The 27873-nt window shown below is 40.0% G+C and overlaps 1 protein-coding gene across 1 annotated transcript; it reads right to left on the bottom strand.

Annotated features, from left to right (window-relative positions):
* Positions 1 to 7164: 7164 nt before the first annotated feature.
* On the bottom strand, positions 7165 to 27502 carry GCM1 (GCM transcription factor 1). Its single transcript, XM_019734610.3, has 6 exons — positions 27429 to 27502; positions 24864 to 25077; positions 13229 to 13481; positions 12040 to 12152; positions 10908 to 11036; positions 7165 to 9115 (listed from the first exon to the last, which is right to left on the bottom strand). Exons 2-6 carry the CDS (start codon positions 24936 to 24938, stop codon positions 8381 to 8383), a joined length of 1305 nt encoding a protein of 434 aa, XP_019590169.2. The 5' UTR covers positions 24939 to 25077; positions 27429 to 27502; the 3' UTR covers positions 7165 to 8380.
* Between the last annotated feature and the right edge of the window lie 371 nt (positions 27503 to 27873).

The raw sequence follows: 27873 nt of genomic DNA, 5'->3' as shown, positions 1-27873 counted from the left end.
GATGGTTTCTGAGAAACGCCAAGCATTTCTATGGACGTTATCGTTGTAAAGCCAGCCTTGTGACCTCTGCTCACCCAAAACATGTTTCCACATCCAGGCCCAGAATTCCTCATCTCAGTCCCAAATGTCATGTCTCTCTCCTATGGTTAAGCTCTGGCGGCTTTTGTTATCACAGAACCAATAAAATCCAGCAGGAGAAACCACAACTACTCTGATGAAACAGACTGATGGAGACAGAATGACAACTGACATGCAAAGGCGTGTGTGTGTGTGTGTGTGTGTGTGTGTGTGTGTGTGTGTGTAACTTTGGGTACACCATGGAATATTACAGAGGGCCCTTTGCCAGGCTCTAATGATAGAGCCTTGATAAATGTCACGGGATGTCATGAGTACCTTAGCCACAGCCCGTACGTCCCTAAACACTGTGTGACAAGTATAACCCAAGTGTGCCTTGGGCTTACCTGTTTGGATGTCAGATGTGGTGGGTCACTTTAGCAGTTTGTCCTAAAGTCTGCCCCACCTGCTATGTGCAGTCCTTGCTTCCCCAAGACTGAACTTTCCAATTCAGAAATATTGGGAAACTATAGGAATATTACCCACAGGTCTCTCTTTTCTTAGAAAAATTGCATTTAAATTGTATTTATTGTATTATATGTAGTGAATTTTAGCTTGTTATTTAAACGCATTACCTGGCATATTCTTTTCGGAATTAAAAAGAAAAACTCTTCAAGGAAGTAAACATTCATCCCTTAATTTATATTTAAACATTTTGGGGGGTCAGAATTAGGTTGGCTTATTTTGTTTCTATTTCAAATGAGTTATGTAGGGATTGCTGAGTGTTTTGACTTTCCCTTTTCTGATGTTTTCTGACTGATGAGGAAGGATTTGTTTTCCCTTCTTGAGCCTTTCCCTCTAAGCCTTTTTAGTGGCAATTATTGGGAGTGGCCCCTCTTCTTTACCCCACTAGCAGTTTCCCCTGCTTCCCAAGGTTTGGGGCATCATTGAACTCTGAGACACCAGGGAAAATGCTATTGTGCTCGTGAGCACATGCTCTGTATCAGAACTACCTGGGTTCAAATCCTGGCTCTGCCAAGTCATAAGCTATGTAATAAATAAAGCCCCTGGGAAAGCTGCCTCTCTCTGAGCCACAGTTTCATCACTTGTAAAATGAGAGAGACAATAATAGTATCCACTATATAATGTTGCTGTGAGTCTTAAATGGGTAAATGAACAAATGGCCCTTAAAATAGAATCTAGCACATAGTAGGTGCTCAATAAATGTGAACCACTAGCTAGAAAACCAGCAGGGCCAACTTAATGGAGTACAAGTTGAGGAGTACCCATAAAACACACACCAGTCCTAGAATATTTCCCCATCGTCCTGCCCAGATAGATTTCCAACCATTCAAGTCACTCTTGGGCCAAATTATTATCTCATAGAGGCCCCTGCGAGAATGCAGACATTAAGTCTTGTGAGGGTAACTTAGTCAGCCATCGTAGAAGAAAACTGAACAGAGAGGATAGTTTTCATGCAAAGTGATGTCTTGTGAGAAGACTCCCAAATACTAGAGAGAAGACACAGCAAGTGTGGATCCAAAGGACTGAATGAAAGTTTGGTGCTCATGGAAAAGTGACTTTGAAAAGAATTTTGAGGGGAAACACATTCACATGGCTTATAAAACAAACCAACCAACCAAAGGTATAAAGGTTTACAGTAAAAAGGCTACCTCCCATTCTTGTCCCTATATGCCCAGTTCTCCCCAATAATCTCTCTTCCTCTTCTGTCTCTCTGTCTCTCCGTCTCTGTCTCTGTCTCTGTCTCTGTCTGTCTCTCTCTCTCTGTCTCTCTCTCTCTCTCTCTCTCTCTCTCTCTCTCTCTCTCTCGCACGCACACACACACACACACACAGATACCACCTAGTTTCCTAGTTCCATATGCATCCTTCCAGTGTCTTTATGCATTCTTGCATAGTCAAGCAAATATGAATGTAATGTAAATTCTTTGTCATTTTTTACACACACAATGTAGTATATAATGTGTACTATTTTTTATCTTGCTTATTTTGCTTAACAATATGTTTTGGAGATTTTTCAATAAAAGTGCAAGGAGCGCTTGCTCATTCTTTTCCACAGCTGTAGGCTATTACATTGAATGGCTATATCATAATTGACTTACGCAGTCCCTATTAATGGACATTCAGGTTGTTTTCTATCTTTTGCTATTCAGAGTGCTGCAATGGATAAACTTGTGTACTCATCATTTCACACACATGCCAGTGTATCTGTACAAGCCTCGTAAGTGACATTGTTAGAACAAAAAGTAAATTCATTTGTGATTTTGATAGATATTGCCAAATTTCCCTTCCCATAATTATACCAAATAATGTTGCCACCATCACCACTTCCGAGTGCCTGGACTACGTGGGCAAAATTTTGGATGGTCGCTAATCTGGCAGGTGCAGCCTTGTCTTTGTGTGGTTTTACCTTGCGGTTCTCTTATTATGAATAAGGGTGAACATCCTAAAAAGATCTTGAAAGGGATCCTGAAGTAGGATGTGGAATAAATCAAAGATAAACTTCTGTGATTCACAAATTTATTCTGAGCTGGCCCTGAACACAATTACTTACAGTAAATGCCTTACAGTTTTCCCTTTGAGCAAAGATTTTCACTAAAATTGACAAAGAAGGTATCAGGAGACACACCACACACACACACACACACACACACACACACACACACACAGCAGTATTGAGTAATGGTTTTATTGTTTTGTTTTTGAAATGTAACTGACATATAACATTATATACATTTAACCTTAAAGGTTATGTACCTTACAACGCATTGATTTCATTCTCCTAAATACGGCAATACAATTACTGCCATAACATTAGCTAACACTTTCATCACGTCACATAATTATCATTTTCTTTTTTGTGGTGAGAATATTTAAGATCCGGTGCCTTAGCCACATTCAAGCATATAACACAGTACTATTATCATGACAATGCTGTACATTAGATCCCCAGAACTTGTTCACCTTCTAACTGCTCATTTTAGACCCTTGCCCAGCATCTCCCCAATGCCCCCAGACCCCACGAAGTCTCACACCCTTAATTAGCCCTTACGTGGTACCGTCTCCTGGGTGTCCTTGTAAGTTACTCAGTATCTTAGAGCTCAGTTTCCTTGTTTGTGAAATGAAAACAATACCACTTCCTACATTATCGTTTTGAGGATTAGATAAGGTAATATGTAGAAAGCATCCAGCACGATGTCTGGCACGTTCTGTGCTCTCAATAAAAAGCGTCAGAGTATTTTACCTTGTCTCCCAGCCTGCGTGAAAAATTCTCAGCGTCTCAGAAACAGCTCTTGGACTTCAAAGGAATGTTCTCCCTCTTCCTTACAACCAGAGCAAAACCAAGTGGGATCCAAGAGGTGGGGAAAGAACAGTCCTTAAAAAGGCTGCTGAGGGTGTGTGAAGAGCCTCAGCTGACAGAACTAAATAAAAGGGGTTCAGTCTCTCAGAGAAGCGGACAGGGATCGGATCCTACTGTGTGCACAGGAAGAACATTGTGGGCTGGCATGAGGTCACCCAAAAGCAGCATGGAGGAGCAAGTACCCCCAGGCCTTAACATCTCCCTCTGCGTCAGCCCAAAGCACCATGTCTCCAGGTTACTGTCCAGTTATTGTATTTTATTTCGTACCAAAAGAAACACAAGTTCTCTACGACAGATTTTTTTTTTAAATCTCTAAGGCTTAGCGAGGATGCTTAGATTTCCAAAATCCTTTTTGTTTTTCTCCTTAGGGCAAAAAGTAGCTAGAAAAAGAAACACGTGGGACATGTTTCTTCTCTTCTGGTCCAGGAAAAACTATTCTGGAGGTGGCCGCTGTGTAAATATTGGCATGATGAGAGAATAAACCACTGAAATCATTCAGCGCCAGAGACTTTCTCTTCTTAGAGGACAACGCTCTACATTTGAGGGAGGGATTCTAGTCAGAAACTGGACAATTATTCTTTCTGTTTTAAACATCAGGATGAAAGCTTGGGAATTGGTTCTGCTTTTAAAGTTCATCCAATCCTTTGTACCTCAATCACCACATCCAATTATTTACCTTCCACTCCATCTTGCCCAACCTGCCCCGTACCCCATTTGTGAATGGTCTCCCTCTCTCTCTCTCTCACCCCATGAGCTTGGGGAGACCTGTTGGCCACCAAGACCCTCATGTCCACCTTCCAACCAAGGCCTGGTGTCCAGGTCCAGTTTCACTTTGACCTCAACTAGTCTGGGCTGGTTCACAGAAGAAAGCAATGACGATTAAGGCACCATCTGGAGTCAAAGCCACTTACAGGCTGGCAATACCTAAACCCACTGCCCTCACTGTCCGTTCTGCTCCGCTGACCTGGCCAGGGATATGTTGTCACGCCTCTCTGAACTCACTCTTCTCCATTCACCCATTTCCTGGTTAAACCTTATCTGTCAACGAATAAGAAAGCACTTCCCCAAAGGGAGGACCACTCAGCACCTTCGGGACCAGCTCATATGTCAGTAGTAGAAACACATACAGAGCACAGCTGTTACGACTAATGTAATAAACACAAGTGTTATTAATCATATATGATGAACAATAGAAGCCAATAAAAAGTACTTGTGACAAACTTACATTAAGAGTTCATTTAGTGCTTTTTGATTTGTTGATTTTTCAATCAAAATAACATTTGTATATGTAATATATATGTAGTAGTGCACAGAAAGGATTTAAATTAGGAAGGACTGCCCCCCTGCCCCCAGGGTTGCCTCTTGGGGAAACCACTTTAAACTAGGTTTTGGGTTTTTCTGAGGTTAACCTAATAATTATAAATTATATTCTTACTCTATTTCTTAGTTTATCAAATTTGGATATCTAGCAATTCCCCAGAATGAAATATCAGGTTTTACCTCACTTGAACTGTCACTCCTTTCCCTCCCCTCCACCTTCTTCTTCTTGATTTTTCTCAGTAATATGTTTATATCACTATTCTCCATGCTTCTAGCAGGTATCTTTGAAACTTGAAATAACCTATTGAACCACTATCTGTTATTCCATCCACGTCAGTCAGCATCTTTGGATTCCTGTCCTCATAAAGATATACACGACCCTACGCAAATTCTCCTCCACTGCTCTGCCCCTTTAACCTGTCAACTACACTGTCACAACAGTTATGTTCTGTGCTGTAACTTTTATAGGTCCTCTGTAATTGGAGTGCGGTTCATTTTAAAAGCTGGAAACCAACATTATTGTGTCTCTATAAATAGCTCTGCAGGGCCACGTATTGGGCAAGTTATTTTTCCTTATCTGTGGGTTTCCATTTCTAGCGCCGAGACCAAATGCTAAACCGTTTTCCCTTGAGTGCCTTTAGACCTTGACCCCCAAAAAGCAAGGATGAGAAGAAGGGTTTTATTATGGGGAACAAGAACCCTAATGGAAGCCTTAGTTTTCCTAGAATAGTTAATTTCATTTCTTTTGAGACAAGTCTTGGCTTTGTGTTTATTGTTTTATTTTTTTATTCCCTAGGTTGTGTTTGGATGAATGCCTGGTGGGAGAAGGCCTGATTGGTAGTAGTTGATCTGTAGGACTTTGAAGTGTTGGCACTATTTTCAGTATCCCCTGTCCTTCTCATTCCTACCCCTAGGAAGGTGACATCAAGCCCATAGCCTCTCCAGGGTCCTGGCTCCTCCATGTCACCTCTTTGTGCCTCAATATAGGTCAATATGCGCTCCGTCCACTTCCCATTTCCCAGAAATGTGTTTGCATTTCTTATTCACTTTATCTCCCTTATGTTCTCTTGGCTCATGAGTTCGTTATATTTTTTGTACTTCATTATTGACATTGAAGGTCTCAAGAACTGGTGACAAAAGTATAAATATGGTCTGCCACCTTGAACTACATGATAAATGACCTTAATGTTTTCTATGCAAAACAAAGGTAATAGAACTAGTTCCTATTTTGGACATTTTATTCTTATTATATGTTCATTAAAGTCAGAATAATTGTCCCCATTGTTGACTTTGATTGGCCTTTGATATTTCCTTACATTTGAATCATTCTGAGTTAGTTGTATACACTAAGCATTTCTAGGAGCCTTGCACTCAGCCAAGTACAAAACGGGAGATGTATGGATTACACATATGGATCATGAAAACATAAAAAATAATACATTTTAGTGCTATCATAATTAGTAATATCCATGTTTCCATTTTCATTGACTTCTATAGTCTTCAATTTGTATTTTATCTTGACCCTTAATAGATTTGTATCCCTTCAGTCATGTATTATGTCTTGTAACTTTCTGTAGGCCCAAGTGATTCTTGGAATCAGTCAATGCTTAGTTGATATATAGTTTAACTTAGTTGAACATAGTTGATGCAATTTCCTTGGCACAGCGCCAGCATGAGCTTAGAGCCCAGGGTGAGTGTATTAGTAGGTACTCAATGACAATTTGTTGGGTACAGTACCCAACTAAAAGAAATTTCAAAAGGAGAACCAGAAAAAGAAAGAAAAGGCAATTATTTTTTAAGTGTACAAGAACATGTCTCACAACTGAAAGATAAATGATCAGATTAAAAGTTTCAAGGGCCTTGTACAATGAATAAAAAATAAAAAGACCAATGCTCATTATCATGAAATTTCAGTTAACCAGAAATAACAAAAATATTCTAAAAGCCATAAAATGGAAGAGGAAGCCACATTCATAGAACCAGAAATCAGAATGACATCCAGAGTTCTCAACAGTAATGCTGGAGGCTAGAAGACCATGGAGCAGTAGTAACTTCAAATTTTTGAATGACAATTATTTTCAACCTAGACTTCCATGTTCAGCTAAATCTCACTCAAGTGTGAGAATAGAACTAAGACATTTTCAAGCATGCATGGGCTCAAAAAATGTATCTTCCATGCATCTTTCCTTAGGGAACTAGTATAGCATGTGCTCCATCAAAACTAGGGAATATAACAAGGAGAGAAAAATATGGATTCCCAGAGAAAGGAGAGGAAAGAACATCCAAAGATGATGAAGAGAAACAACATGATGACAGCAGAACCACCAGGATTAGAGAGCAGTCTGTCCACATTTGAGGGGAGATGGAAGGTTCTAGAAGGACTGTCCTTAAGAAAATTATGAGTTACTATGAAGAAAATTACTTTTATTGCTTAGACAGTGTTTAAGGATAAACTATTGTTGGTTATATAGAAAATTAAACAATGAGATGAGACTATTATCAACTCCAGGAGAAACAAACTGTTGTCTAAGAAAGGAAATATAATTATAGTATACCAAATTCCCTAGCTGTGAGCAATTATAAAAACAGCAATTCTGGATATTCATTTAACAAAAAATTATGATAAAATTTTAATTCAATAGTGCTGAATCAATTTAATATCCATATGCAAAATAAAATGAAGCTCAGCCCTGATTACCTAATACCACACACAAAAATTAATTAGAAATGAATCACTGACCTAAATGTAAGAGTTGAAAATATAAAACTTCTAGAAGAAAACACAGGAGAACATTTTTGACAATGGATTAAATACAATATAATAACTGGGAAAAATATTTACAAAACATATTATCTGATTACAGACTTTCATCTAGAAGATAAATTTACATTCACCCAGTTCTTCTACACATCACCCTCCACCTCTGACAATTACAAATATGATCCGTTTCTAGAATTTGGATTTTTTTGTTTTTTTTAAGATTTGTCATATAAGTGAGATTATACAGTATTTGTCTTTCTGTGTCTGACTTATTTCACTTAGCATAATGCCCTCAAGGTCCATCCATCTTGTCACACATGGCAGGATTTCCTTCTTTTTATGACTGAATAGAGTTCCATTGTATATACAGAGGGTGCCAAAAAAATGTATACACATTTTCAGAAAGGAAAACTGTATTAAAATGGTAATACTGAATATATACAGATAACAAAAGATGAATACAAGTCATGTTTGACTTCTGCAGTTACAAGAGGTGCTCAAAGTGTCCAGACACTTCTGATTATGGCGAACTACTGCTTGGGCAACATTGACCAGTGTCCACTTGTATATATATTTTTTGGCACCCCCGGTATATATCTTACAACTTTATCGAATCATCCATCAATGGATACTTAGGTGATTTCCATGTCTTGGCTATTATAAACAATGATGCAATGAACATGGGGGTGCAGGTTATCACTTCAGGATAGAAATTCTGTTTCCTTTGGCTATATACCCAGCAGTGGGATTGCTGGATCATCTGGCAGTTCCACTTTTATTTTTTGAGGAACCTCCATACTATTTTCCACAGTGGCTGCACCCAATTACATTCCCACTAACAGTGCACAAGGACTCAGATTTGGATCATCTTAAATGACAAAGGTTTAGAAGCATTTCATTCTTGCAGTGATCCAAACCCATGTACCTCATTTCTTCATCAAAATTCCATTTACTGCTCTTGCTTGGCAATGAATATTGATGGTAAGGATGAGCGGTATAGGTAAAGAGAAAGGGGTCTTCCTGAGGTGAATGGCACGTAGTGGAAGGGTAATAGCTGTTAAAATCCACATGTACCTTCTCTTCATAAAGATCAACCCCTGGATTTGGCCATAATGGGTGACAGCTACTTTTGGCTGCAGGTGGTTCCACTAGAACCTGCTGGGAAAGGGGTTCTGAAGAGTTCTGGGAAGGGGAGAAGTCGTAAGGCCAGCTGGTCTGAGGAAAAGGGTAATTGGGACAACTGTTGTCATTAAGAGGATTTCTCCCCAAAGCAGCATTTTTGTTCCATGTTTGCAGGTCATCGTAATCAGCGAGGACTCCAGAGACAGGAGGCTGAAGCAGATCTCCACTACTGTAGATCCGACTACTGGACCCTTTGTATTTCTCATAGAGCTCAGTGGGGCCCAAGGTGGAAGTGGGCTCTGCCAGATCCGTGGTTCCCCCTAAACCATAACTCTTGAATAAGCAATCATTCGGTGACTTCTGCTGGGGAGCGTTAGCTATTAAATGTCCACTGTCACTACCAGGCAATTGGATGCCTTCCTGGAAAGACCAAGTTAAAGGTAAACTTCCCCAACTTTGTGTTTCACCTGTAAGAGACTGGAAAGAAAAGTGAAAAGCTCATGTTAATAAGTTAAGCAAATTGACACAACTACCCCAGGCTCCCACTGGTTACAAATAAGTGCTCTGTCAGAGTTTCCTCGTTCCTCACATACTTGAAGCACAAAGGCACAGAGCAGCTTCATCAAAACCACTCAAGACCTGAAAGAAGTAAACACTGCTTCCATTACCATTTTAAATCTTACTAACCAGTAAGAACTGAGTTTCCCTTCACTCTGACGTGAGTGTGTTTAAAATGTTTCACCCTCACGGGCAAATCTGATATCCTAAATGCCTCTGTGAGACACTTGTAAGAGGCTGTTTAAGAAAAGTCAGACTAAACTTCAGAGATTATCTTATACTCAGTACAACTCTCAGGCTCTCTCTCTCTCTCTCTCTCTCCATCATCATCATCACCATCATCATCATTTCCCTCGTTGACTTTTCTATTTCTTGGTGCTGTTTGGAGTCTGAGAGACTAGGGTTTTATTTTTTTTTTTTCTTAAGAGACTTTTCTCTGAACTCATTTTGTTGAATCATAAATAAGACTCCTAGAATATGAAGTTGTAAACTTATTTTTATAAATGAAGGCAGTATATTGTCCTCCAGTTAATCATAGGAAAAGAATCTGGTTGAGAATTAAGTTATCCTCTTATTTATGTAAAACTATCGACTAATAAGAGGACAGGGGTGGAGAGACTGTGACCAAGCGGAGTGAGTGGGAAGAAATGCCCTTCAGCGTGTCCCAAGGCTGGGAGAAGGGATGAGGGACCAGTTATTTGGATTCAGAGCTCACGTTTCCTGAAAAGAGACACAAGTTACATTTTTTGAGAAATGTAAGGTATATTTAGAGCCTCCGGGCATGGACTGGCTCCATTTCTGTTCTCCTGAAAAAACTTGTAAAGCACTGAACAGTAGAAAAAGTATAGGACTTTCTATCACTGTTACACAGACAAACCACAAACCTATAGTGTAACCCCCATAAAGGCATGGACTTCACTTCACATCCCCCCCAACCCCCACCCCTGATGACCATTGTTTTCAGAAACTGCCTGGTGATTTCATCTTGGTAAAGTGTGCCAAGGAATACAGTTGATCCTTGAACAACATGGGTTTGAACTGCATGGCTCCACTTATATGTGCATTTTTTTCAATAAATACTTGTAGTGTTTTTGATGGTTGGGAGTTGGCAGATGTAGAGGGCCGACTGTCTGCATTGCTCTACGCCATTTTATATAGCAGACTTGAGTATCTGTGGATTTTGGTATCTGAGGGGGTTCTAGAACAAGTCCCCCATGGATACTGAGGGACAACTTAAGTTTTAGGGGAGTCAAAAGTGATACACAGATTTTGTCTGCTGGGTGAGGGCACCCCTAAGCCCTGCATTGTTGAAGGGTCAACTATAATCTGTTTTAGGGAAAACTAAAAATTTGGGGGGAAAAAGCATGAGGCTAATGTTTGTGGGAGATGATTTCAGTTAATCTGGGTTCTATCAGAACCAAAGTTCAAAGTGCCAAATATAGGTTAAGTACTAATTCCAGACTCTTTTTCATTGTAGGAGGGAAGATGATTCTAAAATTATATGGAATTTATAGTTGAGAGCATGCTACAGAGATGGTAGAAATTAAAAGGCAAACTCAGGTTCAGTTTCTGTGGCAGATGCTTGCTTATAGATGAGCCTGACAGTATATGATTTCTGGCTTTCATTTGTAGGTAAGAGACGGGAAATCTACTGCCTTCCCATAGGGGTGGTGGGTTGCTTATGTTGTGAACACACATGGGGAAAGGTTACCTTTGCCTCTGGGCCCCTGTTCAGCTTCAAGGAGACAGAGGAAGATGTCGTGTGCACTTTCTTCATTGCTCTTCTTGCCTCAGCTTCCAATTTGGTTTCTGGTTTTGGATGATCATGTTCTCCCTTTGACTTAAAGGAGACAAGGAGCTAAAATAAATAACTGGAAGGTACTTCGTGGTGTGTAAAATTTAACCCTTTGCCCTGCCCTCTGAGTGTTGCTACGGTTGACTATTGCAACAAGATTGCCTAAACCTTTTAATACCTCCCAAGCGCACTGTGCTTACGACGCTCCTTCTTTTCATGGTGTTTGTCACCCACGTGGCTGGCAAAGTCATATCCATAGTGATAATAAGTAAAGCTTATTACATACGATCTCATCCAACCTTCAGCACAACCCTCTGACGTACATACCATCATTACCAGCCCCAGTTTACAGAATGGGAAATTAAGGCATGCCAGCTGGGTCGCTTCCCCTGGTAAGTGGGGGAGCTGGGATTCAAAGCGTGTTGGAGCTGGCCAAGCTGAAAGCCAATTGCTAAACATTCAGGAATTCTGCGAGCTAGTTGTTAAACACGGCTGGTAGGTTGACATCAGCCATAGTAGGAAAAGTTATATCACAGAAATCGGCAAACCCTACAGATCAGAACATTTTCTTTTCGGAGGGCAGGATTATCAGTTCTCCACTGATTCAAACCCAGGCAGTCTACTGTCATTGGCCACTCTTCACCCCTGTGTATCCCTGGTCCCCACCGTCAGTACAGAAAGCTGGGGCTTAGGGGAATAAAGTAACATGTTTACGTTTATAGAGCTACTTAGAAGTCAGGGCTGGTATTCATTCTGGGGTTCACTGACGGCTACTGCTGCAGCAGTGTTAGCCTAAGCGTGATCTCATTACTAAGCCCTCAGAAACCCGAGGCAGAAGCGGCCAGCTCCCCTCCTTGGGCTCCCAGGGCCAGGCGCTTGGTGCCTCTATTGAGGTGTGGGCTACACACATTGCTGGCCCAAAGTGCGCCTCAGGCTTGGGGTTGGCTCTCATCCACCTGTGCGTCTCTTGAGTAAAACTCCTTGTGCTCTGTAAACGTTTCTCGAATTAAAGAGAAATGGCATCTTATCACTCTAACGCAAATCCAACCTGGAAAAATATGAAGCGTCCGTCATGCCTCCAGAAATTGGTGACAGGGAAGCCCCCATGGCCTCGGCAAGGAATTAGCTTCAGTGGCCCATCGCAGTTGGGACAGCGTTTCCCTACAAAAGAGCAGAGGAAGGTGACTACAGCTGGCTGAACCATGCCAGCTGACTCTGATGGAGTTAGCCTGGATGCCAAGATGGCAGAGAATACACCTGGCCACTGGGCATTACCCCTGGCTCTAGCAGGCCTGGCCACAATAATGGTCCAGATCAGTCTCACACATGGGTGGGGAAAAGCAGCTGCCTACAGAATGGGATATTTCACAGGTCAGGGGAGAGATCTTCTGAGAAGAAAATCCTGCCCTACTTGTTTACTGATATTTGGAATGCTTTGTAGAAAAGCAGAAAACATTCTTTGACTTCATGATTAGAACTAAGAGGCAGGGGGCAAAGCCATATGGGAGAGAGAACACAGCTACTACATTTTCACTTGAGTATAAATGACTGATACCAGATCCTACCCTGAAAGCAGGTCTTGAAGACAAATGACAAGGAAAGAACATGAAGCAACTTGAGGCCTGAAGTGGACAAGGCACAGGGCAGGCTGAATGCATCTATTTCACAACCCGATGAATATGATAAAAAAACAAACTGAGCACATATTTCGGCATGTGATTATGGCATGAACCTAAATGCCATGGAAGTGAATCTAATCTCAAATGTAGTCCCAGTGCTGCCACTCCACATCAAAGTCCTCTTTGAGATCATTTAGGGACCCATTCCCCAAGGCGTCAGGGGGTGAGTTTAATAAACATCTTTCTCCTAATCTTCATGTGGGCGCACTGATGAATTACTGTTAGTCCCGTAAGTGGGGCATCTTTGCCTTCACCCAAAGAGCAGTTTTAATGGTGGGCCATGTTCCCCATGGGGGAGGAGGGGCTGGTTGGCTCTCCTTACTACGTTCTACACAGTAAGGAGCCTTGGTCTCCACCACACTCCAATGTAAAGGTTGGGCTGTTGGGATGTGCTGGGATATAGTGGCCCATCTGGCAGGAGGATTTGAATGGATGCCAGCTTTCTCTCCAATGCCAGGAGAGAAATAAATTCATTCATTTAAATGAATCCTTTTACACCACCACTGCCGAGTTGAGTAGTTATAGCAGAAAATGGATGGCCAGCAAAGCCCCACTCACTCTGCTGCTTCTGCCGGGCTTTGTCACAGATCGCAGGTCTCAAGTAAATCTTGCGGCCCTCCTTGGCGGAGCAGTCCAGGCTGCACACCACCACGCCCAGGCAGGACTTCTTGAGGATGCGGGAGTTGTGATTGTTGGTGTTGCGCATGGCCCAGCTGCTCAGGTGTCGCTGAGCATTCCTGTCCTCCGAGCTGTAGATGTACTTCTCGTAGGAATCCGGCCATTCTTGGAACCAGTCAGTCTTTTTCACATTCTGATAGAAACATGAAGATGATACTATGTTATGCTAGAAAACACAACTATCCATCCCTGAGGAGTCAATAGACATGAAGGCTGGTTTGGCACCCGGGATCTGGGTGAGAAACCTCTGGCAAAGACCAACCTGGGTTTAGTTCTGACAGTGGGAGCTGAGAGGGCAGCACCGCAGTGGCGACAGGACTGCTGTGTACTGCACATTTGCTCCCTGGACCACAATAAGTTGTACTTTGGTCCCTCTGAGTTCCCCCTGATTGCTGTTTCTCTAGCCCTTGGTGAGAAGAGTTATGACCGTATCTCACTAAGAATTTTTGAGGGTGAAGTAATACTACTGTGCTCTGACCCAACTATGTGGAATACATTGTGGCAGGATAGTGACATAATGCCTCATACCATAGTGTAGCTACCTTAGTAAGAATGTTAAGGGTTTATGCAAAGTCACCAGCAGTGGGAAGGCGGGAGAACCCTGGCGCAGGAGGGTTCCGAGAGCTGCTTCCTCCCCTGTGGAGGTGTTCTTCCTTTTTCTCTCTTCCCATACTCATGTGCCTCAAACAGGGAGAGGAATAAGGGTTTCCTTTGACCGGAAGCTTCTGCCTTCTTGCCCAGGACTGGCACAATTCCCTGTGCGTGAACATCTAATTAAACTAAGACGCTCAATCATTATAGCGTAAGTTGTTTGGCTTTCTGTCCATCTGTTTCTTCATCTGTGTAAGAGGGATAACAAGACCTGTCTACCTTGAGTAGTTCTGAGGATTAAATATGATAATATATAAAAAATACTTAGCACAGCACCTAGCACGGAGGGAGCGCTACATAAATGTTAGTCACTGATGTGTGCCTCATGGGTCCTTAGGCCCTGCTTTGGTACACAAATGCTCCCTTTGACAGATCCCACCTAGTTCTTAGAGTGAGAATCGATAAGTTGTCTAAGTAGTGAAACTCGGGCTGTATCCATCCCCACAACTTCGAGAAACCTGGCAGGGTATAAGAACATTTGTCATTAAGAAGATTCTAGAAGATCAGACTAGAAGATTCTAGAAGGTCCAGAAGGAGTTATCAGGGTACTGATGTTTATTGAGTTAGATTTCAAGTTTAGACCATGCTAAAGGACTTTGTAACATGAGACTCTGGACAAATGATTTGGTCTCTGAAGCCTCACTTTATTCTTCTTTAAAATGGGGACACTGATGACACACACCTCAAAAAGTACTGTAAAGAGCAGATCTGTAAGTCTTACGTAATGATAGTTGTTGTTTGAATGGAATGTCATGGGACCTGAGGTGGGTCTGAGGAAATATTAGAGGTTTTATGTGCATGAGAGATTAGCAGTTAAGAGCTCGGGTCTGCAAACTAAGGCCCATAGGCCAAATCCAGCCCACTGTGTTTTGATAAATAAAGTTTTATTGGAATACAACCATGTTTATTCATTTAAATGAATACTTTTACACCACCACTGCAGAGTTGAGTAGTTATAGCAGAAAATGTATGGCCAACAAAGTCTAAAACATTTACTACCTGGCCCTTTATAGAAAATTTGCTGATTCCTGGCTAAGAGCATGGCCCATGGAGGCAGATGGCCTGGATGTGAGTCTTAACGAAGTTCCTTGCCCTCTCAGTACCTCTGTTTCCTGCTCTGTAAAATGGAGGTAACAGGACTACTCACTTCACAGGGATTTCAGGAGGATTAAATCAGTTAATATGTGCAAAACATGTAAAACAGTGCCTGGCCCATAGCAAGTTCCACATCAGCCGTAGCTGTTACTCTACTAAGTCTACTAGGGCCATACACAACCAGCCAATGTGATTGAAAGAACCACCAGCCTTCAGGGGAGAAAAGGCCCATAGAGAGGTCATTTCATGCTTTAAACCAGGGGTGTCCAAACTTTTTTCAATGTTTTTTACCAAGGGTCATATGCGGTAAAATACACAAACAGCCGGGCCACTCACTTGAGGTGAAGTACGTATTGCCTCACCTGATTTATTTAAGTAAACGAAATATATGTTTGGAATTTGCTGCAGGCCAATTAAAAATGGATTGTGGGCCGCAGTTAGCCCATGGGCTGCAGTTTGGACACCCTGCTTTAAACCTTGCCAAGCCAAATGCAAGACAGAAGTCCAAGTCCCTACAAAACAAATGCTTAATTGGTGCAACTCTGGTTCCATGACCTTCCTTCTCAGGGCAATGACAATGGCTGGTCCTCTGAGTGCTACACTGTAACTGCTGTGCTACAGAAAGGGGAAGTTGCCCCAGAGGAGAAGGGCACAAGGGCATAAATCACAGGAGTGTGGCATCTGCAGAAGTCACCTCTGGTCCACCAGGCAGCTCCATTAGAGCTTCCAGGAAGAAAGCACAGCCAGGCCAAGATGCTGAATGGACTGCCTGCTTTTTCCAGATCTTTCTCTCTCTCCCTCAATTCCTTGGTAATTCTGAGATGGATACAATTCAATGCCCCAGGGTGAGACAGCTCAGGTGGCCTCACCTCCTATTTTCTCCATCCCACCATCTCTTCTCTTCCTCTGACCTAAGCTCCAAACAATGCTCTCTTGTTCTCTGTCAAAGAAATGCCATAGGAAGCAAAATTTTATCCTCTGAAATAATAAACATGCAGGTTAAAATATACACCTTCCTCTAACAATTTTGACTGTAAAACTCTACCGGTGGATTTGAATTATTCAAATATAAAGCACAGTTGTCAGGGTAGCAGAGACACAGGCAAGGTGGACTTGGAAAAAGCTAAGATTTTCATGTTGTAAAAGTGAGTGGCCCGTTTAAGCTGATCAGTGTCATAAATCCCATGAACTAGGAGAAGATATATGTGAGAGCATCTCAGATATTTTGGTTAAAGCAAAGACTCCCTACCTGTGGAGGAAGAAATGATCTCCATCTTCTCTCTCTCTCTCTCTCTCTCTCTCTCTCTCTCTCTCTCTCTCTCTATATATATATATATATATATATATATATATATATATATATATATATATATATATATGACCTTCCCAATATATATATATATATATATTTCCCCCCCATTTTCTCTCAATTTAATGTATATTTTGATCTCCCTTTGAGGCTTCCTCTTTGACCCATGGATTATTCAGAAATATACTGTTTCAGATACACTGTTTCATACAAAATCTGTGTTTACAGATTTTCCTATTGCCTTTTGCTATTTATTTCTAATTTGATTCCATTGTAGTTGGATAACATACTCTGTGTTTTCAATTAACCTAACATTGTAGAGGTTTGTGTTAGGACCCACAATATGTTCTCTATTCCATTGTTTTTTAAGCTTTTTCATTTTTTAAAAAATATTTTTTAATTTTTCAGTTACAGTTGACATACAATATTATATTAGTTTCAGGTGTACAACATAGTGATTAGACAGTTATAAAACTTAAGAAGTAATCACTCCAATAAATCTAGTACCCATCTGACACCACACAAAGTTATTACAATATTATTGACTATATTCCCTATGCCATGACTATTTAGCAGCTACCAACTTGTAGGTTCTAATCCCTTCCCCTTTTTCACCCATCCACCCCAAACCCCTTCCCATCTGGCAACCATCAAAATGTTTTCTGTGTCTATAAGTTTCTGTTTTTTGTTTGTTTATTTTGTTTTTCAGATTCCACATATAAGTGAAATCATATGGTATTTGTCTTTCTCTGTCTGACTTATTTCACTTAGCATAATGCCTTCTAGGTCTATCCATGTTGTTGCAGATGGTAAGATTTCATTCTTTTTTATGGCCGAGTAATATTCCATTGTATTTACATACTATTTCTTTATCCATGCATCTATTGATGAACACTTAGGTTGCTTCTATATCTTGGCTATTATAAAGAATGCTGCAATGAATATGTGGATACATATGCCTTTTCAAATTAGCATTTTGGGTTTCTTCAGATATATACCCAGAAGTAGAATTGCTGGATCTTTCTTTGTCTCGTTACAGCCTTTGTTTTAAAGTCTATTTTGTCTGGTATAAGTATTGCTAGCCCAGATCTTTTTGTTTTGTTTCCTTTTTCATGAAATATCTTTTTCCATCCCTTTACTTTAGTCTCTGTGTATCTTTTGATCCCAAGTGAGTCTCTCATAGGCAGCATATATAGGGACCTTGCTTTCTTATCCTTTCAGCCACCCTATGTCTTTCTTTTCTTTCTTTTTTTTTTTTTTCACTTGAAGTCTAGGCAAGAATTACATTGGAGGTAGGTGAAAATGAAGGCAAGCAACATTATCAAGAAGGTTCTGGTAACTCAGGGGAAAGGTGGTGAGAACAATAATAAAGCCACAAGAAATGGAATGGAAATAATTAGATGAATTCAAGAGATAGTTAGGAGTACAATCAACCATGCCATAGAAGTAAAGGAGAGAGAGAGAGGAAGGAATTAAGAATAATTCACGTAGTTTCCCTAAGGAAGAGGGTGAATAAAAGAAACTGTTTTGGAGAAAAAATAAATTCTGTTGTTGATATGTTGCCTTCAAGGTACACGATAAGCAATCAGAAACGTGATTCTAGACTTCAGAAAGAAGTCTATGCATTTAAGAACTGTTAGCGTACTTACGATATTGGAGCAAGTGAAGAATACAGGGAATGCATGTTAAGAATAGATGAGCCCTAGGGAATACCAATAAGTAAGAAGACAACGAGAGACGAGCCAATGGAGGAGCCTCAAAACATATGATCGGAGAGTTTGAGCAGAAGCAGGAGAACATTGAATAGAAGCAAGAGAGAGGGGTGCCCTCAAGGTCAAGAGAACAGAGTGCCAAGTAGTGCCAAAGAGTATTACCTGCTCTTTTAGGAAGCAGGAAACTCAGCCAGCTAAGGAGATAAAGAAAGTAGAAGAAAAGTTAAGGAAATGATTTTGTTCGATGTGTTGGTTTGTTATCTGAAAAGACTTTCATGTTTGTAGGCTGGGAGGAAGAGGCCAAAGAAAATGGGAGAGGTTGAAGACATTACGCAGTGGAGAAGAAAAGATACCCAAATCACATAGTCTTAATGAGCAGCACAAAATAAATCAATATAACGGGGGTCTTATGAATTATATAGATGAAGTAGAAGGTTACAAGGGCCTCAGTGGCCAGACTAGGTTTCAGAAAGACATGAAGCATAGGAGGCAATCACGCTTTGTCTTCTTTGGCTTGATTCTCCCATTTTATTTACAATCCTATTTACAATAACAGTGATACCTATGAGGAAGGCTTATTGTAAAGATGAAAAGATTCCACCCTATTTCTTTTGATTGGAGCATTTAATCTATTTACATTGAAAGTAGTTGTTGATAGAGATATAGGTATTGCCATTTTATTATTCATTTTTTATATTTTCTTCTTTTTCTTAAAGAAGTCCATTTAACTTTTCTTATAATACCGGTTTCGTGGTGATGAACTCCTTTAGCTTTTCCTTGTCTGGGAAGCTCTTTATCTGTCCTTTGATTCTAAACGATAGCTTTGCTGGGTGGAGCAATCTTGTTTGTAGGTCCTTGCTTTTCATCACTTTGAATATTTTGTGCCAATCTCTTCTGGCCTGCAAAGTTTCTGTTGAGAAATCAGCTGATAGTTTTATGGAAGCTCCCTGTAGGTAACTAGCTGCTTTTCTCTGGCTGCTTTTAAGATTCTCTATCTTTAACCTTTGGCATTTTAATTACAATGTGTCTTGGTGTGGGCCTGTTTGGGTTTGTCTTGTTTGGGACTCTCTGCGCTTCCTGGGCTTGTGTGTCTAGTTCCTTCACCAGGTCAGGGAAGTTTTCTGTCATTATTTCTTCAAATAGGTTTTCAATTCCTTGCTCTCTCCCTTCTCCTTCTCATACCCCTATGAGAAAAATGTTGGTACGCTTGGTGTTGTCCCAGAGGCCCCTTAAACTATTTGTATTTGTTTGGATTCTTTTTCCTTTTTGATGTTCTAATTGGGTATTTTGTGCTACCTTATATTCCAAATCGCCACTTTAATTCTCTGCTTCATGTAATCTACTGTTGATTCCTTCTAATTTATTTTTCATTTCAGTTATTGGATTCTTCATATCTGACTGGTTCTTATTTATGTTTCCTGTCTCTTTGTTGAAGTTCTCCCTGAGATCATTGAGCATCCTTATAACTAGTGTTTTGAACTCTGCATCTGGTAGATTGCTTGCCTCCATTTTGTTTAGCTCTTTTTCTAGAGGTTTGTTCTGTTCTTTCATTTAGGACATGTTTATTTGTCTCCCCATTTTGGCTGCCTCCCTGTGTTTGTTTCTATGTACTAAGTAGAACTGCTACTTCTCCTGGTCTTGGAAGAGTGGCCTTATGTAGTAGGTGTGCTGTGGGGCCCAGTGGTGCAGTCTCCCTGGTCAACTGAGCCACATGCTCCAGGTGTCTCCCTTGTGTGGGTGCCCTAATGTTGTAGTTGTGCCTTGGTTGCTGTTTAAGCTTTTTTCTTTCTTTCAACAGCACTGGCAGTCTAGTTTTCCAGTTCCATTAATAGTGCAGTAATAATTTTGATGACGTATAGACTTGAGAATATTGCTAGGAGTAAATGTGTTCACATCATGCTATTCTCTTGGCTATTTATTTATACCCAGTCCTTTGACATCATTTGACATTAAAATTAAGAGAAAACCCAGATCACAATAATGCAAAGGAAACCAGGTGTCAAATGAATGATAGAGATTTCCTAAAGCTTTTTAAATTTAAGGCACCAGAGAGGAAAATTTAAAAAGACAGGATAATAATTTCTTAATCTTGTTTAGCAAATCCTCACAAAATATTTTCCTTTTTCAGATCTTTTGTTTACTTTAATTCCTAACTTTTCATGAGTAACTCTTTGATTTTCCTCTTGGTTAAGACGTTTATAATTTAAAGGGAATATTCCTAAGGTGTCCAAGATGTAAATCTATCTAATTTATATTTTATAATCTCATCAGTAATATCATTGGGAGTTTAATTAATGTTTCTATGACTTCTGTGTGTAATTTTCTACTAAGAGACTTAATCCTCTAACTCATTCAAAATCTTTGAAATTCTATGCAATCAATCATAAATCACCCTTCATCTTCCCCTCATTCTAATGTACTTAACTACTTGAAGTTTTAATAGGCTACCTCAAGAATTAAATATACATTATTATATACAGCTAATAAATTAAAATTCTATTAAAATTAGTTATCAAAAATATCTACATTATAATGTTATATTAAATTGAATTTCATTTGGAAGATAGTCTATTCTCATATAAAGCAATTATCTGCCAGTTCTTTAACTATAAAAATAGCTTATTAATTCCTTATAAATAAATGTTTTCACATAAAACAGGGATAGCAAGCTGATACATCTTTAAGCAAATCAGATAGGGGGGAAATTTTTAGATATTACTTATAGAACACAGAAAAAAAAAATTCAACCAACATTTTGATTTACATACAACTTTTCAAGAACTTACCTCTTCTGAGCCAACTAGAAACCAAACTCCAAGTGTTATCAAAGAGAAATTCAATTCAACAAAATGCTTTTGAGTTAAGTCAAGAATTACTGCTTAGGCTAAACCTGCCATTTCCTCCCTTTGTTAAGGGATCAAGACTCAGAACAACAAGTTCCTATTTTGCTCAGACAATGCCAGAGTACCCCAGCTTCCAAACTCTCTCTGTCACCTACCTCTCTTTTTTCTTCTCCCTTTCCTTTCCCAATTCACTCCACTCAGTAAGGAACCGCCTGACAGGCACCCAGAAGAGAGCTCTGCTACCCCCAGATGCAGTGAGGTTCCCGTCCCCATCACACCAGACATACAGGATAACAAAATCCTGGCCCCAATCGCGGGAGACCCACTGACCATAGGAGCCCATATAGGTACTGCCATTGGAATTTCAAAATCAAGAAAATGGGACAAAGTCGACAAAGTCATGGGTAACTTTGTGACAACGTGACCTGATTATGCAGCCAGATAATAATTGACAAGAAATACAGAATCCAGTTTACCTGTTACCTCCCTAGCACCAAGACACAAAGAAAGATGACTGCAATTGGCTCATTTGAATTACATGTAGCCACATGAATTCACAGAAAGAGCTCAAAAAGTCCCCTTTGCTCACAATTTTGGGCTCATCATCCCCTGCAAAGGCAAAGGAAATTTTGCTGGCTAAAATCATGGTCCAGGAATTAATTAATTGGAGATGTGACCTCTTTGTAGTTGAGTCACGAGGTTTTAGGTTGGTCTGCATTTATATTTAGCCTATGTATAGCTTTCTTTTTTCCTCTACAAAATATGTACTTAAGCCTTGGATTTTGTGAGTTTATGGCTTGGTGTGGCTTTGACTATGGGTTTAACCTGAAAATTGCTCATGCTTAGGAACAAAATAATTCCGGGTGTTTTTCTGCTGTTGTGCTGTTGGAACACCCTGTACTTTTGCTTAGAGAAACTGGCTAGCATTAAGAATGGAGTGGGTGGTCTCATCTCCCCGCTGAAACAGGTACATTTAGGAGAAAAAGGAATTGATTCTCTTCTCAATTTTCAACCGAAAGAAGGGAGGGAAGGAGGGAAGGAGGGAAGGAGGGAAGGAGGGAAGGAGGGAAGGAGGGAAGGAGGGAAGGAGGGAAGGAAGGAAGGAAGGAAGGAAGGAACGAGAGAGAGAGAGAGAGAGAGAGAGAGAGAGAGAGAGAGAGAGAGAGAGAAAGAGAAATAAAGAAATTTCTTAGGGATTCAAGGCTCTCAAATATCACAATCAGTATTCATGAAAGTGTGACATGTCCTGGGATCACGTAATAAACATTTTTAATGAAGGTAAAACTAAACCAACAACAAACATTTGCTGCTTGCACCAAGAAAACCCTAAAGCTATTATATCTGAACTTTACAAATGCAAAATTGGTGTATTGTATTAGCCTGGAATAAACAGACTTTTATCAATGATGGTTTTGAGTAATTTAAATTCCAACAGTTCTGGGCTGGCTCCCTGCTGGATTAAGGAGATATGGTATCAAAATAACTACAAGTCAGAGGAGTGACCAGAAACAAGTGAAATGAAGGTTTGTAAAGACATATTCGCAGCTGAAAGGAAGAGGAAACATACCTGAAACAAACTGGGGACGGATGATTTACTAAGGGAAAGGAGCCTTTCCAAGCCCTAGATCTGATCATGTTTTCCAGCCCAATAAGCCTCCCACTGCCTATAAAATAACCAAATCCTTAGGATAGCCAGCTTCCAAAACACCCTGCCAGTCTGCAGCCTCCCACATCTTGCTGCACAGCTGTGCACAAGCTCCCTCCAAAGTTGACTTGGAATAGCTTTCAGACTTTAGCGTCCTACTCTGCCTTAATTGTCTTGATTACTTTCTTCACTCGCCCTAATCCTCCCACATTTTAGAATGAATGCACTTCTCTAGAGAAAGCCCTTTGCCAGAAGCTCTGCCTTGCTTTCCATGCCCAAGTCATGTTGAATTACGAACGTCCTCTTTTAAGCACCTCTAGCATTTTTCTACACAGCATTGATTCTCTATTTGGGCACTAATCTTGTTCTATTAGCTCAGAAGATCATAGGTACTTTTCATGGACGTCAACACCGCTCAGTGGCCCGTGTATTCCCAAGCCTGCTATAGTGTCTGGCACCTTCTAGTCACTCAAAAATGTTTGATGTCCTGATAAGGACATCACCATTCACGGTTGTCAAACGTTAACCCATAAATCTTGTCCTATCTGAGACATGTAAAGAGATACGGAGTTTCTAGGACCAGAAGACACAATTAACATTCAGGTGACCATCTTAAAACTTGAAGCATGTGAGTGGGTTAACAGGTGAGGAATTTGTTTACAAGTTGTAGGAATTTGCCCATGTATTGCAGAAGTAACGATTCTGGCAAGAATACAGAATTACAAAAAATAAACTATAAATTCTTTGTATGGGTGCGACAGAGAATGAAATTGGGGAAATTTATAGTGATAACAAGCTATGCCATTTGACCCATTAAACAACATTTTTTAAATGCCCAAACAGGTGGTCTAAGGAACGTTAAATTACCTGAGGGGCTCCGTGAAGAAAGGGCTCCATGGTCAAAAATAAGTTAGGGCTATCCTGCCTAACACAGCCTCCTCTTGGGAGAGATACCAATGCCCAGGCCAGTTACAAAGCCTCCACGTCTGCAGTAAAGAAATCTGTTTAACTTCGTTAAGCCTAGTACTTTTCTTTTTCTTTCTTCACAGCACCCATTAAAACTCCTTGTAACTTATACTCACAGAACACATATTGGGAAACATTGCTCTAAACTATTAAGAGATTTAGGCAGGGTGTATAGGATTTACTATTTTCATAACCGAGGAGGAAACTAAGACTTAAGAAAATTGATCTGTTTTGAGTCACACAAATTATAAGCAGTGAAGCCATTCATTCATAAATTCCCTAATTGTCTGTCGTTGCTTTAATCCATGCCAGGCATGGTGATAGGCACTGGCCCACAGTTCTAGAATGCAGGTCACCTTCCAAATCTCAGGTCACAGAATCCTAGATGATTAGAACTAAATGGGTACATGAGAGACGCTGTAGTGTAACCACCTCATTTTTAGAAGAGGAAGGGGAGTATCGGAAAAGGTAAATAACTCCCTGAGAATTTGCAAATAAAAGAAGATAGAACTGGAATTCAAAGTCAGGACTTTGTCTCTAAGTCCTTTCACTCTGCCCCGAGATAAGCTCACAAAACATAAAATCAAATATGCTTGGAAATTCTTCCAAGACATTTTATGTTTCACCTTAACTGGTTCTTGATACGATTCCAGAGCCAGCATCCACCCAGCTGAGAATGGTGTTGTCTCTGCTCAGAAAATTTTAAGAGACATTTGCACTTTTCATAATTTCCCTAGCATATTAACCAAATCGAAGGGCATTTCACTATTTCCGTGAGAAATCAAAATTTTCTATGAACTATAAATGATACATTTCCAAAATTGAATGTGTATTTTTGTCATAAATTTTGCAGTTTAATGTCTTGGGGAGCTGAGAATGCTTTTGTTTTGAAAATTCATGTTGGGACATGAAATTTGATAAGCCCTGAGACTCCCTCCAGGGAAGTAGTTCTTTTTTTCTTTTGTCTACAGATCTTATGAGTGATATGGATCTTCTGTCCCAGAAAAAAATGCATGTTAGTGCACAATGTTGCCCATCATTTTAGGGGATTCTCAAACCCCATTAAAACTCCTGCTCTAGGATGTGACACTGCAAAATCAAAGACCTACGCACATCATAGGTCTTGGCATATCCTCTTAAAATTCTTCAGCCTGATATCCAGCTGAAGCTCTAACGGAGAGGAAGGAGTTTACTCAGTGGGGACCCCCACCAACGTTCTTCAAAGTCTTAACAAGTTCATAGTCAAGGTTTCATAGCCAAATGTTAAAGGCAGATCATCATAGCAAGTACATACCTGTGGCAGTTTCATATCATTAATGTCCCAGCTTAATATCTCTTTCTCCTCAGACTCAAAGTCCTCAGGTTCCATGATAAAGTCAGGTCACCCACCAGTTTCCGCCTATTCAACTCCCCTCAGAAGTGCTTGAGAATTTTGCTCTCACAGCCTCTTGGGTCAGTCCACTCAAGAAGCCGGTCCACGCAAGAAGCTTAGACTAGGAGACTGTTTTCTGATGATAAAAAATAAATGACAATAATGCGGACTGTTAAAGAGATAAAAATCAGTACTTGTCCGACAGAAAAACCGATTTTATTGACATTTTTGCAAGCACCAACATACAAAGAGAAACAAAATGCAGAAGCTATTAGGGATCTTGCTGAAATAAAGCTTGACCATTGGGAATCAGAAGCACGGTGATCACTGCTTTAACCCCTGGGTTTGGGCTTCCTTTCTCATTGCTAGACCCAGGTTGTGAAGACCTTAGTAGGAACCACTGTCACCTGTAGCCAATGGGTAGGACATTTTCCTCCACATATACCTGTGTTTGGGAGGGAGAACTGGCTTGGAGTTGTTTCCACGGAAATGCCTTCATAAATTAGCTATCATGGTGGAAGTTATAAGAGGGGAACATCACAACCAGATGTGTCTAGAAGTATTTTTTTTAATCTAAATTGCCATAGAAATTAATTTTGATCTGCTCAATAAATCCAGTGTGTACTTTATATCTTCAAATATTACCAAATGATATGCTCATATGAGATTCCTCTAAAATCTTGGCATTATTGACATTTTGGACGTGATAGTTCTTTATTGTGAGGGATTATCATGTAAATTGTAGGATGTTTAGCAGTATCTTTGGTCTCTGTCCATTAGATGCTAGTAGTAAACCACCCTTCTTTGTTATGACAACCAAAAATGTTTCCAGACAATGTTAAATGTCCCCTGGGGGAAAAATTGCAGGAGAACTACTGCTCTAAAGTAGTGTTTCTTATCGTTTAACTCCAAGCACTCTTCAACACTTTCTGACTTTATCTTTAGCGATCTTACTCTTTCCTGCACCCCAAAAGAAAATTCTGTCTCACTTTACTTTGATTAAATTGTAGTATGTAAACAATAAAAATTCAAAAAATTTTGTGCAAATTGCATTTCTTCCCCCATGAGAAATACTGCTGTAGTTTCTAAGTATAGTTAGTTAAAGGAGATTTATGAATCAAGAAAGAAAAGAAAGAAAGAAAGAAAGAAAGAAAGAAAGAAAGAAAGAAAGAAAGAAAGAAAGAAGAAAGAAAGAAAGAAAAACTTGTTTGAAGTGTTCTACAGAGAATAGAAACTAGTCATTTTGCAGTTGAAATGTGCCTGTTAGTAGAATATGAAGTGAAACATGTTTACATGTACAATTGACCCTTGAACAATGCAGGGGCGGGGGGAGAAGGGGGGTTAGGGGAGCCAACACCCCTCTTCACAGTTGAAAATCTGAGTATAACTCAAGTCAGCCCTCTGCATACACGTGTTCCCAGCTGTGGATCGAAAATACTATATTATTACCATTTACTTGTGCTCTTGTAAAAGCAAGGGACATAATGATGTCACATAGGTCTGTTCAATACTAAACTCAAACTACAAGTTAGATTAATAATCTAAACCTTAGGAAGTCCCATGACTTCCTTTTTGATTTTATGTAACCCTAATATACTTGCCAATCACTGAAATATACTGAGGGAAAGTGTATGGATATAGACGACTATTGACCTGAACGTATAAATGAAGTTCCTGGCCATTAAATAACAAGCTAAACGGAGTCTCTTCCCTCCCTCTCCCACCTACCCACACTCACCTGTCACCTAGTGTTCACACATGAAGTCCCTGCTCCCATTTCAAACACTGACATTAAATCCACATGAGTTTTATATCAAATTCTATGTTTGGAAAAAAACCATTGAGTTACTGAAGAAACAATGCCACAGACCTTAATTTAGAAGATGTAAGTGACAAGTATATCAGACACAAATATCAAGTGAAAATGTGATATCAACAGTCTTATGTACTTACTCCTTTGATTATTAACAACAGTGACTCAATTGGCCTAAAATTTGTTATAGCTAATTGGAATAGATTGATCTTTAAAAAAAAAATTGAATAACAAGATTGACATTTCCCAAAATGAAAAACATTGTTTTAAGCCTAGTTAACATAGACGTAATTCTTTTGTTTTTAAATTAAGGAGAGGGGAATCAAATATCTTGGTGCAGAAGAATTACAATTGCTTTTTAATTTTTTCTGACATTTTTTGCCAAATAAGTGAACATTAATATTTCCCTGCAGGTTAAGAGCAAAACATAGAAAAGAAGAAAAGACCGTTTGCAGCTCTTAGGACATAAACAAACTCAGCTTCCCTCCAGGATTAAAAAAATCTAAATTTGTCAAGACTTCCTTTTTTTTCCAAAAGCAACTCAGGCCAAAGTGTATTCAATTTTCATCGTTTCTACAGAAAACCAACTAGAACAAATGGAACCCTGGAAGAATGGGGAGGCCATTACCGCATCCCTTCTATTTGCCTCTTCTCAGGAATTCTGGCTTCCTTACCTTCTGACTTCTTATGGAGATGCAGGCAATATTGTGATGTATCTCTGGTTCAGGTCCTAGCAGGCTCTGGTCATTTTCTACGCAGAAGCTACTGTTCCCTAATCCAGGTCAAGGTACATTATGCTAATGAGCTCTGGCAATAGTCCAATCAAAATCTAGATGCTCCCAGCTCAGGATAGGTAAGAGCGAGCAAGCCAGGGAGCCACTTAACCAGCCCAATTCTCCGCAGAATGCCAGCAATGTGATGAATATTCCACGGTGTGCCTCTGAACTTTCCCCTCCTTTATGTTAAGAGGGCATTTTAACTGAAATGAACATGGAGAATCTCTTGAGTTAGTACAGATACTTTCCTTCTCATAATTTCATAGGTTGGGCCCAATGCAGACATTAACTGTAGATTCTAATTCTTCCACCATTTACCCCTGACTGTGTGCAACAGAGAGAG

This window comes from Rhinolophus sinicus, chromosome 2 (assembly GCF_057876585.1).
Source record: "Rhinolophus sinicus isolate RSI-liver-muscle chromosome 2, RSI-T2T, whole genome shotgun sequence".
NCBI lineage: Eukaryota > Metazoa > Chordata > Mammalia > Chiroptera > Rhinolophidae > Rhinolophus > Rhinolophus sinicus.
The sequence above is the reverse complement of the archived record's forward strand: the minus strand, read 5'-3'. Positions and strand labels throughout refer to the sequence as shown.